Here is a 13,215-nt window from a genome sequence, read left to right on the forward strand (position 1 = left end):
AATGCAGTTAACCAGAATCAATCAATTTCCAAAGTCAGTCTTTGTAGATCATGTGCAACAAACACACTTACTTACTTCCTTGTTTGGAATTTTTCAAGATAGCTTTTATTTTTCTTTTTTTTTAAATTAAGTTCAGATTTTTTTTATTATTATTATTTCTATAGATTTTTTTTACGTTTTGTACCTTTGAACTGCCAGAGAACGCATACCGAAATGAGCACTTATTCCTATATTTACACAGTGGACTGAAGCGCTAAGTAATGTGCACTGTCCCTTTTAAACAAGTACAAAAACAAACTAGTGATAAATAACAGGTGGTTAGGTTAGAGAGCTGTAAACCATAATTTTGGTTTCCATCCCATGTGATTAGGGGAAAGAAAGCAAAATACTGTCTCTGCAGGAGGTGAGAGTCTTTGCTCGTGTGTGAGAGCGTCTTAGTCTAATGATATGCATACAGAAAGGACACTGAAGGTCGTGTTATCCCCTTTAAATGGAACAGAATGTACGTCCCACTAAAATGTGCAGTAGAGTCCCTTTCCTCATTGGTATTCACTTGCGGCAAGCCCACATACATTGTCAGGGGTGATTGAGTGGCCTGCTGTCTTTATACAGCCAAGAACACACCACCTCCAATTGCACTTATGGTAGGAGGCAAAAAAACGCAGCATTGAGTCTACAGCTAAATTTCCATACTTTGGTGGGTAGTGTCGTCAAAACGGTCCTTGTACATAACTCCTCTGTTGCGCACATAGCAATTTAAAATGATTGCTTTGCTTGTTCAGGCTCCTGGATTGGGAAGATTCGGCATTAGCATACATCGAGCTTCTGATCGATTCTACCAATGTGTCAAGGAATATTGAATTTCTGATTAAAGGTTGGTCTCACAGAGTATAATCAAATTCCCAGGAGCTTCGGCAATGTGTAGAACGGAAACTCCTACAAGTTGTCTTATTGATGTATTAAATGTGTATTGCTTGGATTTATATAGCTGTAGTTGTGTTGAATTTTATGCTAAGCACTGTTTTTTTTTTTTTGTTTTTATATATCGCCATGTACATGTAATAACAAAGCCTACAAATATGAACAACTAAAGACCATTTCAATTTGTACTTGAAAGAGATTTCAAGTACAAATTCACATCAGAGAGAGGTATGTTACACTTGGTCTTGTTTTGGTTGTTGTTCCATAGATAATGAAACTCTGAGTTTGAAGGAAACCCAGAGTTTCACTTCTTTCTTGGTGGACTTCCACACAGTCTGGCTTGGAAATTATCTTGCAGTGACGTCCGACTATCCCTCAATATTGAATCAGTAAACCAGTTAAATTTATGGTATATTTCCAGTTTTATTAATTTGCCAGGGATACGAAGCTTCGTTTCCTCTACCGCATTACAGTTTCCTTGACACTTCTTTGTAGAATTTTACGTTTTGTTTTTTTTTCTTTAACCCTGCCGCGGTTTTCGCCCAACGCTCACCAGGAGCGTGGGAAATGTCACAGTTGGACAGCTGGGAAGTGGGGTGATTGTCCCGTCAGACCGTCAACTTCCGAAACCGCACACTAACAAAAAAAAAACTTGTTTAAGCACACACGGGGTCAGCGTGAGCCTGCCAGACTGCGCACAGAGTAAGAAACTTGTAGGGTCTAAATGAGCCCATCTCTAAAAACTGCAGGAGGATTAAAAATGGAAAAAGAGACTTTCTAATGAGAGAAGTCTTTCTCTTTCATTCATTTTTTAAGAATGTAGGAAGAAATGTGGATCCCTTTTCCGTATCCACCAGCCAACTGCCTCTGGTAGCTTATGAAGTGTATATGGTGCCTTTCTTCCTCTTTTCTCTGTTGCATACGCTGTCATTTTGACTCTTTAGAAGTCGGTGAACTCGATAAAAACAAGCATGTGCTCCTCTTGTCCGATTCCATTCCCATTCTTGTTGTTGTTGTCATTTTTGTCAAGCCCTCTCTCTTCTGTATGATTGAAACTAGATCCCCCTTTCCTGTAGTCCAGCTTCTGCTCTCATGTCGCCACACTCAGTCACAGTTAGCGATTTGGGAATTGGGGTCTGGAATGGGTTTTCCCTGCCGTGTCAGGGGCTACCTAGTATATGTGACCATCATCACTTATCGTCAGCGCTCGCTGCAGGTTGAGGCTGATGTGTTATTTTCTCATCTACGCAGCAAAACGTTGATGGAGAGTCTCTCTACTGTGAAACGGCAGCAGATGAGAATGTAATTAGCGCAAGTGTCTGTCGCATAAGTTTGATAATCGCTTACAACCCCTTTCGGCTTTTCTAAACAGAGGAAGCGTATTATTCAGCTTTTGAGGAGACTCCAGCCTCTTGCAACCTAAGACGACGTTATCGCTGTCATTGCGAAGGCTATTCCTTTTTAAGAATTAAGCCGTAAAACTGGTTGGGTGGCGCTGCGTTTGGACTGATGACCGTCTGAAGTGAAACCAAAAGAGCAGAAAGCCGAGGCGATGAAAAGCATTTTGTGGCTGAGCAACATGAGCTAAAAGCTGCATTCAGATGTTCCAATAAGCCGTTTTTCAGTGGTATTTAACATTTAAAAGCCCTGCAAAATGAATTTAGTATAAAATGTAACCAGATGTAACTGTTGTCTTTCAAAGCATGCTAGTAATTATAAAATACATGTTTCTCAAACAAGGATGACTTTTTGAAAACAAAAAAGAGGTTACAAAAAGTTTCTATTAAATCAATGACTGCAAATATAGAAAATAATAAGAATCCAGGAGACGTAGCTCAGTAAACGAGGTTGAGAAGAACGGATTGCTCCAAACTCATCAAAATATGTTTTCTTCATTGCACTTTTTCTTTTCGTCTTTCATACCTGCTGGGGTTTCTGCTGCTGCTGCTGGGGCAGACAGATCAGGCCGGGAGTCGACAGCCCCACCACCAAGCTGTTATTTGTGGAGCTGAAATATTTCCCTTCTTATGTGTCCTCTGTCGGTGTAAAATATCTGCTTGTATGTACACCCATTGTAACAAATAAACATTATTTAATCAAATAATTTTAACCACAACTTTCTTTTTTTTTTGTCAGGGCCTTGTCGAAATGAGCGAAACACACAAGAAAATAATATTTAGCCTTTTTTTCTCTGATTGAGTAGCAATGTGAGTATTTAGACCTTTACCATCCATCATAGTCGTTTTAAGCTATTTTTGTGAGGGACAAGTACAATGGGTTTACCACAAAACACTTAAATCCCTAGGATGGGTGCTGGTCTGTTAAGTCTCCAAGCTACTTCTCTGTAATACCAGTTATTTTCGTTTCTTTTCCTCCTCCACACATAAATCCTCACTTATCACCAATTTTTCTTTTTGGGTGCCAGAGTTCACCATCCCCCTTCCAGCCACCCTCACTTGTTTTCCTAGCATCTGTTTGCCAACTTCATTTCTCTCAAACTGTTTTTGCACATTCCTCAATTTCACAGATGGAAACAGATACAACTGGGAGCTACGGGCCACGGTTGAACATGCTGTGCATTCCAAGGTTACTCCTAAAAAAGTTTTTTGTGCTCTTGAGAAATCAACATGGTCCCTAAAAGGATGAAATCAGTTCAATAAATTTGTCTGAGAAATGCTTGCCCCCCCTCCAACCCGCTTTCATCTTTGCTCCAGACTCTTCAAGTCAAAGTTGCGATAAACGCTGCACATTTCGCAGCCTGGTAAATGCCAGGTGCGACATACAGACTATTGATTTCCAGCTGTGATGCGAATGGATTTATATCTTTCCCAACATCGCCACCTATCAATACAAACACACTCAAAGCGAAAGAGAAGATGTAACTTTAATGATGGTGCAAAGGTCATAAACGATATTTTATCATTATTTTATCAATGATAAAAGCACGAGAGCGCGACAGCGTGTCGTTAAGGACCAATTTCTCTTCATTTTTTGTTGTTTATAAGAAATAGTATTAAAACATGGCACCTTCCCCCTGCTGTCAAAAGACAAGCGGAAAACTTTTTTTTTTTAAGTCTCAACACCGGCAAGCTGTCAGTGAAGCTGTCTTCACTGACTTACAAAAAAGTCTTAGCTGTAAAATAAATTTTAAAAAAGTGCCAACTGCAGCTAAATAGGATAAATCAGAGGAGATCGGGCAAAGTGCTGATTCCACATTGGGAAAAATAGAGCTGCAAAATTATATAAAAAGCACAACCTGGACTTATTTCGAATGCCAGGTTTAAGCTACAGCTGTGGTAAAATAAGACTACCAAGTTTTATGGAAGCAAAATGCTCCCAGAATTGAGGCAAACTATTAGGGGAAATATAAAAACATTTGGAGAAATATAATATATTACATTTATAAGAAAACGTGATTACTTTGTTGATTCTTCAACATATGCCATCATATCTTTTGCGGCTTCTTTTCTTTATTTTGTCCACTTAGCGCAATCAAAACTTCATTTACCTCAACCGAAGACAAACATTTTTCACCAAACTTTAAACAGGAAGTGTTTCTGCTCCCCCATAAACGTGAGATCCACAACTTGACCTTTTTCCTCTAGACTGCGACTCGGTTCCCGTTTGTGACGACCTCTGTCGCCGAATGTCGAGGTAGAAATACAGAAACAAACCGGGATTACCTGGTCGAGAAGCTGGTTGTAGAGCTCATGACAGTTGTCAAAAATGTATTTGTACGTCGAGTCTAAACAAGCTTTCACGCAGTCCTTGACGACCATACTGGCCCTTGGTGGACTCTGGAGCTCTTGCACCTGCAGAAGCATAAACACAAAATGGTCGCTGCAGAATTTATGCAACGTTGGAATCATTCAAGAAACAAACTCAGAAAGATATGCTACACTTTCAAAGACATGCTATGCAGAGCAAACCAGCGCTAACAGGGGGAAAAAACGCTTTCCTTGGTTACCCCTCAATAAAAACGGAAAAGTTTGAAGCACATTGGTCTGGCTCCGCAGTGTTTTATGTATTTATGCTCAGACTATACTCTACCCTTTTCCCTCCATTATTTGGTTCCCACATGTTTTTCTTTAACCTGTGAAACATTCCAGTTGCTATTAACACTGTAAATCTTAAACTTAAGACACGCTGATTGAAATGCATTCGACAGACCAAACCGGAACAATTTTGCTGTGGATATTTTGGGGGCAATCTCTGTGTCACCGGCTCCCAGTGCAACTCAGTTGCCTAGCAACAGCTTCGGGCCAGAGCAGCGTGTTAAAACCACTCCGGCGGCGGCGGCGGCGGCTCAGTGACCAGGATTATCTTAATTTACGTCAGAGACAATCAGAAGGTAATAAAACAGAGTCGTTGTCGGAAGAGGAATCACCTGTGGTGGTTCGGTTTGAGAGCCGTCCAGAAAACACGGGGAAGTTAACGACTCGGTTGAGGAGATAAAAGTTGATGAAAACATCAAATATGGTTTTGGTTGATGCAATTCTAATTTCTTTCCCTGTCAAAGCTGCGCTCAACCACACAGCGGTTTTAAAGCACTTTTCTTTCTTTCTTTTTTTTTTTTTTTTGCCACTGTTAAAACTTCATAAGGTGTTAATAGTACAATAACTCATTAACACTTTTCAAAAAGGCTCTCCTCTTCGATTGCTAATAAATATGTTATCCATTCGTTCATAAACAGTTTATAAATCACTAATAATGGTTTAGGGCTGTAGCGATTCCTCAAATGATTCGAGAACCTCAATTATTAAAATTCCTCGAGGAAAATTACCTGCCTGGAAGCTTCGTTAAGTTATGTTTTATTATTTCAGTGCGCCGCGTTCCCGCCGTGTTCGTTGTTTGTGTTGCGCTGCGCTCTCACGCCCGCCTCTGAGTTGACGAAAGCTTAAGCGTTAGTGACGTTCACAATAATGTCCAGGTTTGCGTTGTTCTTCTGGGGAACAATAAGCATCCTTAAAATTACTGGTGAAAGGATTTACCGATGTTTTTACTCAATTAATCGTCAGAATAATCAATAGAATACTCGATTACTAAAATAAAAGGCTAAAAAGTTGTTGTAAAATAATTGTTTACAACAGCCCTAAAATGGTTTATTAATTCAGAGTGAGAAAAAAATATGTTTACATGTGCTTATTGTCCTTACAAGGTAGTCTAAAATGTTTAGCATAACAACTCTAGGTCAAATATAAAAGTTGGTTCATTATTTGGCGAGAAACCAATAGATCTCTCTTCTTCTTTCTTGCCTTTAGTTAATGCATAATAAAAAAACAAATCAGGAGTTTTTTGATCAACTAATTTATAGATGAACCCTAAGCGTTTGGGTGCATGTGCGGGTCACGGTGCAGGCAGAGGCCGCGGCTGTGTGTGAGCTGCGGTGCGCGGCGCACACGCAGTAGGGCTCGGCATCGGTACGGCACGGAGTGAAGGCTTTGATGACCTAAAGTGACAGTTTTCATTCCTCCGCTCACAGCTGCCATCTCAGCTCTGCCTCAGTGTGCCGAACCCACCCACCCACAGAAAGGGAGCTGCAAGGAGCCGAGCTTTTCTTGTAGCCTGGAAACAAGTCGGCATCCCGCAGTTTGCCGGGGGAGGAGCAGGGGAGCGAGGAGAGGGCGGCGACTTCTTGACTCCGGAGCGGCCGAGCGGTCGTCACGACGCGCAGAGCATCTGTGGGACTGTGAAACTGTTTTAAAGCAGGACGCGGCGCATGAGTCTCGACCTCGACAAGCAAAATAAAGGAAATGGATCTTAAATAATTACATTTAATATGTGGGTGGAGGTTTTCACATCTAGAATAATCCTATATCACCAAATACAATGGATAACACTTCAGTTTTTCAGGCTCAACTGATCTGTCTTGTTCTCATCAAAATGAACTGAAAGGCAATCTGTAAGGTCCAGGCATAACATTAATAGATTACAAGAGATTAACGTTTCAATGTAAAGTTTTCTTTTGTTGTTGTTTGTGTTTTTTATGTCTTCCTGGTCGAGTCTTTTTCGACTAAAAATACATAAAACAAAGAAAGAAATTTAGCAAGAGCAGCCATTTTTGAAATGTCACACTTGTCATTTCAAAGGCTCTTCTGACACTGGGTCAAAATAACCTCCACTGGCATTTCAAGGGGCCATTGGAACCAAGGCTTGGATAATTTTAAACACACTGTGAGGGTTGTTTGTTGAAAACAGGTCAACACCTCAGCGGAAGACGGCACCTCTGCAGCAAACGATAAATGCATGGGCTTTTTGCAGCAATAAATTAATAAGACGATAAAGCGAACGGGTTTTGAATGGATTCATTCAGAATTAGCTGGAATCATAGTTTGGTTTCACTCTGTAACAGAACGTATTCAGTTCAGCTGAATACGACTTTGTTGATTCCCAAGAGGCATTTGAAAAGGCAGCAGCAGAGCGACCAAGATAAGAAGACATGTCAACGCACACTGCGCTTTTTAATGCTGCTCAGCACCAGCAGTCGCCTCAAGAGGAACGACACAATCAGTGTGTGTCAGAAAATGCAAGAAATTGTAACGGCAATGGGACTGTGAGAGTCAAACATCACATACAGTACATACATTCCTGTCATATTTTAAGTACAAGCTGTTTTAAAGGGGCAGTATTGTGTAAAATTGCCTTTTTTTAGCTTTACATCATGTTATAATGTCATTCCCTAATCAAAATCATTCCTGGAGTGTTTGCCTTGATTCTTTCATGCATGTTTGAAAAATCTTTGAATTGCAACCATTCAGTTGAGCAAAGCGCATCGCTGGACCGAGCTCTGCCTTTGAGACGAAGCTCCTCCCAGTATCTCCAGTTCCCAGGCTTCCAAGAGCAGCTCTTCCCCGATGCAGCTCCTTCAGACTAGCCAGAAGCAATTAGCAATCACCTGGTGGAGCCTTGCATCTGCTGAGCCCAATATATGAGCTGCTTCGTAGTGCAGCGATTGTAAAAAATGTTGCTGAAGGGGCAACAGAAGAAAGATGTGCTGACTTCCTCAAGGCGGAGTTTAAGAAAGGTTTTTAGTGCGACCAAGGACCAATTTCAAGGTTTCAAACCGTGAAGTCAAATTTCCGTAACAACTGAAGGGAACACATTTACTCGATTGTGCTATAAAATGATGCAAGATGACGATACCTGGAAAACACACAATCCTGCCCCTCTTAGTGTCTGGCTTCTTAGATTCTCAAATGTGGACGTTACCTTCATTCTGAAGAAGGTGATACTCGTCAGCAGGTCGACGGTGGACTTCAGATCCTGGAGACGCTCTGGGTTTCCTGCCGGGAAGTTGTCCTGCAGTCGACCAAAGAGAGCAAGAAAAAAAAAACACAACATGAGGGGATGAGGACATCTTTCTGGAAGCAGCCTTGCACCGTCACACAACTCCACCTGACACGTCATATCACTTAGACGGCCCAAAAAATAAAAAATAAAAAATCAGGAAAATTGATTACCGAGGAATGCCAAGCAATCATGGCGACATGACAGTCTGTCTAATCGCTTAGTGGACAGGGGAGGCCTCTGCTGATGAAAATCCCTATTTTAGGGCCATGAAGTCATCAGGCGGCGCAGAGCAGCGTGACGGTGGGTGGGGGTGGAGGGGAGCATATAAAGCCCTGACAGCTTGGAGGAAACACATTACTGCTCCATGCATTATCCTACTTCTCCAGCTCTCGCCGGGCTCTAATAAAAATGCTCTTGTTGCGTCTTTTCCTCGATGCCGTCGATAAATTCACACCATGGGGGGCAGGGGGCTCGGAAAGCAGAGCACCCCATCTCAACGGCGGCCGCCGAGCTCGACGACAGGGGCGCCTGGGAGATCTGAGGTTGGCGGCGAGCAGCTGAAGCAGACCTGCGCCGACGTCTTCAGGGGGAGAGCTGATGAGTGATGCGAGGAAGGAAAAAAAAAAAAACAAGGAAAAACGGATTCTGAGGGTTGACAATAACAACAACTGCGGACGGGTCTAAAAAACCAGGATAGAAAACGGTGCGGAGGCCCTTTAAATGTCTCACAGACAGTCAGCGGCCCACTGAGAAATTACAGTTTCTGTCCTCTGTGCTCATGATTAATAGGACGAGTCGAATTTAGAGGTGAAAGAGTAGTAAACAGCCGCCAGGCAAACGAGCACAACACGCATTCTTATGAGCAAACACGCTATATTTTTATTCATAAGGGAGTGTATATTTTCCAACAGCTCTGGGGAAAAAAATGAAGAGACCACTGCAGTGAACCCCATTGAAAACCTCAGTTATTCCACCAGCTATTCATTTCTGAACTCTTCCTGAGTTAAAGCATTGGTATTGTTGTTTCTAAATGAATGCAAACTTGTTTCCTTTGCACTACTTCCTTTTCTGCATTACTAATGCAGAAAAAAAATGCATTTTTTTCTGCAAAGAAATGCATGTTTGCAGAAAATGCACTTATTTGCATTTTGTGCCAATAAATGCGACGTTTTCGCGTGGAATTTTGGAGACGTGTTCAGCAGTTTCATAAAATAAAAGAACAACGTTCCCTTTACTCAAACACATACCAGCGAAAAGCAAAATCAGAGAACTGATCATTTTAAGTGGTCTCTTAATGCTTTTTTTCCCAGAGCTATAAAACTGCTTGAGGAAAAAAAGAAATGTCATTATGAATTTTATTTTCTTGAGGATACACCGACCCCTGAAAAATACCACTTGAATAAAATTTTTTTTTTAAATCTGACAAGCTGGTAACGAGTTACACAGACTAACCTAACCATTACCAACCGTTATTGTGAAGATTAAAGCTAAAAATCTATTTAAGTCTTTTTAGAAAATGGCAAGACTTATTTATTTTTCCCCTCTTCCATATAATCCGCTTCCTCAGCCATTGTTTGCTGCCACAGAGACCATATGTGCTATATCTGTTCAAAGAGGATTTTTTCTCACTGCTGAATATCTAACAAGGACTATTTATGTCTTTGACTGCAGCACTGAGTCCTGTCAAAATCTGAGCGTGGAATCAAAAGCAGTGCAAAATACACAAACGCTTTACACAGCCTTTTCCACGTCGCCCATTACTTTTCATCTTCTCCAAGGTGTAGAAAAATATTATTTTTTTACATTTAGCAGCCTCTAAGTAAATGGGGGAAAAAACGGGACAATAATAGCCAATCATATCATTTCCAGCCAGATGTGACTTCCTTAATTTAGACAGAACAGCCTGAGACAATTCAGCTGTTTCGAGAAGGGCCTTAAAGACCTAATAAGGGTTGCTTTTTAAAAATATATATATGATAGAGTTTTATTATTTTAACACTGTAGCTAGATCTAAGGAATGTGGTTGACTGATTACACCAAAAATATGGTTTTGCATTTATGAACATATTGAATTACTGGTTGTTGTTGTTTTTTTTTCATTGAAACATTACTCTTAGGTCAGATTGTATTCAAGAGAAATTGTAGTTAACCTAGAAATGGACCCGGTATAGCTGGAGCGCACTGCATCGTTTCCCTTTCCGCATACAAATGAACAATTTGAAGATTAGACGTGTCGGAGACGCTCAGCGTATCACACTCACTGCAGCTTTAATACACTGACTTAAGTCTGTTGTGTGTGTTTCAAAGAGGCATAATAAGGTGACTCAAAGTCTGCAGCATTCTCATGCAAGGTGAGAAGAAGCTCTCCTGATTTTACAGAGACTATATTGATGATGACATATTAGCATTTATATGACATGAGAAATGACATTGAAAAGAGCTGAAACTGCACTCCAAAATATGTTTTTCACATTTTTCGCTCTGCCTTCTATCTGACCCGTCACGTTATGATGAATTTAAATCTGCGCACTGAAAATGAAGTCTTATTTTCTACTTCCGTTTGGACAAAGAAAGGCTTCAGGGTTTCGCTCTTAAGTGTGTGCATAAAGCTGTAAAATATTCAAGAAAACAAGAAAGCTTTACTGCTGACTGTGGCCAGTGAAGTCCAACTTAAGTCAAGTACTGAGTGACAATTGATTCAGCTGAGCGAGAGCCGTGAATGTCAACCAGTTTAAGCCTTTTTGTTGGTTTTATACAGCATAGTGTTCACAAAATCTGTAAATCTGTCAAATATAAAGTGTGGTTTAATAGAAGACCAGTGCCTCCACTGGAACAGTTAAAGAAAATATCCAAGAACTTGCAGTTTGATGTCTAGAGAAATTGTGACATGGAAGAAAAATCTGTGCAGGTAAAAGCCTGAAAAGTGGGGCAAAGGTGGGGAGTAAGTCTCTGACTTCTTTGTCCAAACTCTCTTGCAAAATATTTCTCCAGGTCAGTCAGAAGAGAATATCTAAATAGCAGATACATTGTCACAAATCTGGGTCTATTTGCCGTCCTTTGCAATCTGCTCGATTCTCATTTTCCTCTGTCTGGGATTTGTCCCATAGAGTTTGATTTCTCAGGATGCATTCGGAGGAGTCATGAGGTCAAGGTTCTTCGCTGTTTTCGAACTGACGTCCGTCTGTTGCCGCAAACCTGTTTGGCTCAGCGGATTTTGCTCCGCAGTGGAGGACGGTGGTTTACAGCAAGGTTAGCTAACACTAACGGAAAAACAAAAGCTGAAATTGAGAAAACATTCCCATTAGCTGAAATGAATAAAAACAGTAATTAATGGGGAAAAAAACTACAAAACTGAAACTATATTACGCATTTATAAAAATGACTCAAACATACTGAAATTCTAGATACGATATCCTTCCATGATGTGAAACTGATTATGTAAATCCACAAAATAGCCACAAATATAGTTTTATAGTTGGGATTCGTTGTCCCATCAATGATTTGATACATTTTGTTTTTTTGTATCTTCTCCCGAGTATTCATTACCCAAACGATATATGCACAATCACAATACTTTCAGTATTAAGTATCGGGATAAAGTACTGAATTCTGCACCAAAAATGGCCTGAGGTACAGAAAGAAACTACAACAATAACTAAACTTAAACTAAGCAACATTTAACTAATAATAACTAGTAAAAACCAGCAAAAAGGCTGAACATTAGGGAGTTGTTTTTCCAGATGTTGACAACAATGTCAAAAAGAGAGCCACAGCTATCTGAGCCGCTGTCTGAAAAGCGACAGTGACGCCAAGAAGCAACCTCAGTAGAAGAAACGGGGAGGAAAAAAAACGCACAAAAATCACAGGAGAGACGGAGGAAAAAAAAACACCAGCACCAGCAGATGAGTGAAACTGAAGCATCTGCGAGCCAAAAGTCAAGACAAACATCATAGGTGCCTTAGAAAGATGACAGGGAGCAAGTGATGCTGATGAGCTTTGAGGTGTTTGTCTCTGGTGTTGTCGGAGCCGAATCTTATTTTGGACCAGAGCCCAAACTCAGCAGCAGCAGCAGCAGCAGCAGCAGCAGCAACTGCTTATCATCAAAAACAAACAAACAACAAAAAAACAGTTCACACAGCGAGGAAGAGCAAGCAAATCATTACCGACTTCAAACCGTTTCACAATTCCTCCTCCAGTGTTTATGCAGGCCTATGCAGTTTACCATATGGAGCTTTGAAGCTGGCGTGTGGAAACAACGCTCAGTCGGGCCACTGCAATTAAAACAGCAAGCTAAATATCGGCACGGAAAAACGTCTGTCACGTCACGATTCCCTGAATTCGACCTTAATTTGTGATGATCAGATCAGAGCCGTTCGCTGAGATACTTTTAGAACTTGAATGTTGGATTTATTTTTTTTCAGTTAAAATTGAAACCTTCAAATGTTTAAAGATTTTATGTACCAAAAAAAATGCTAATATAAGTTGTGCAAAACAGTTAATTGTAATTCAGTTATTTGTGAGGCATCTGCAGTTTACATTGTTGTTTTTTTGTCTATTTTTTTTTAAGTGTCGTATACGATCATAATCTGAATACTTAATAACCTTCATTGTTTTATTGTAAAATATCTCAGTTACCAAGTTATGCCACTGATATGCCATTTTATGTAATTCTGGACTTTTCCTGCTCCATTTTAACATGTGAATATGATTTAAGCCAAACTAGTCCATCATCTGGCAATGCTTTGTGCATTCCTGAAGGTGAACCTCTGCCTCAATTTAGTTTTCAAATGGATTTAGCTTCATGTATTTTCCTACCAACTCTTCCCTGCTGGGAAAAAAAAAAAAAAACAGGAAATCCCACAGCATGATTCTGCCAGCACCATGTTTCACAGTGTAAAAACGAGCACAAAGAGCAGTAGAAGTTTAGTTTTAGACCAAAAAAAAAAGTTATGCTTGATCTCATCTTACCAAAGTGTCTTCAGTCAATAATGCAGATTAAAGTTT

The 13,215-nt window shown here is 40.4% G+C and overlaps 1 protein-coding gene across 5 annotated transcripts in view; it reads right to left on the reverse strand.

The window, feature by feature from the left end:
• Positions 1-13,215, reverse strand: part of LOC129369608 (protein unc-13 homolog C) — a 128,614-nt gene that overhangs the window by 55,969 nt on the left and 59,430 nt on the right. For all 5 annotated transcript variants that reach the window (XM_055045125.1, XM_055045124.1, XM_055045122.1 and 2 more), the window contains 2 exons: positions 8,131-8,220; positions 4,605-4,733 (listed from right to left, as the gene is read on the reverse strand). In XM_055045125.1, coding sequence (XP_054901100.1) covers positions 4,605-4,733; positions 8,131-8,220 — 219 coding nt within the window. The remainder of the gene's footprint in view (positions 1-4,604; positions 4,734-8,130; positions 8,221-13,215) is intronic.

This window comes from Poeciliopsis prolifica, unplaced genomic scaffold (assembly GCF_027474105.1).
Source record: "Poeciliopsis prolifica strain line A6 unplaced genomic scaffold, Auburn_PproV2 SCAFFOLD021, whole genome shotgun sequence".
Taxonomy (NCBI): domain Eukaryota; kingdom Metazoa; phylum Chordata; class Actinopteri; order Cyprinodontiformes; family Poeciliidae; genus Poeciliopsis; species Poeciliopsis prolifica.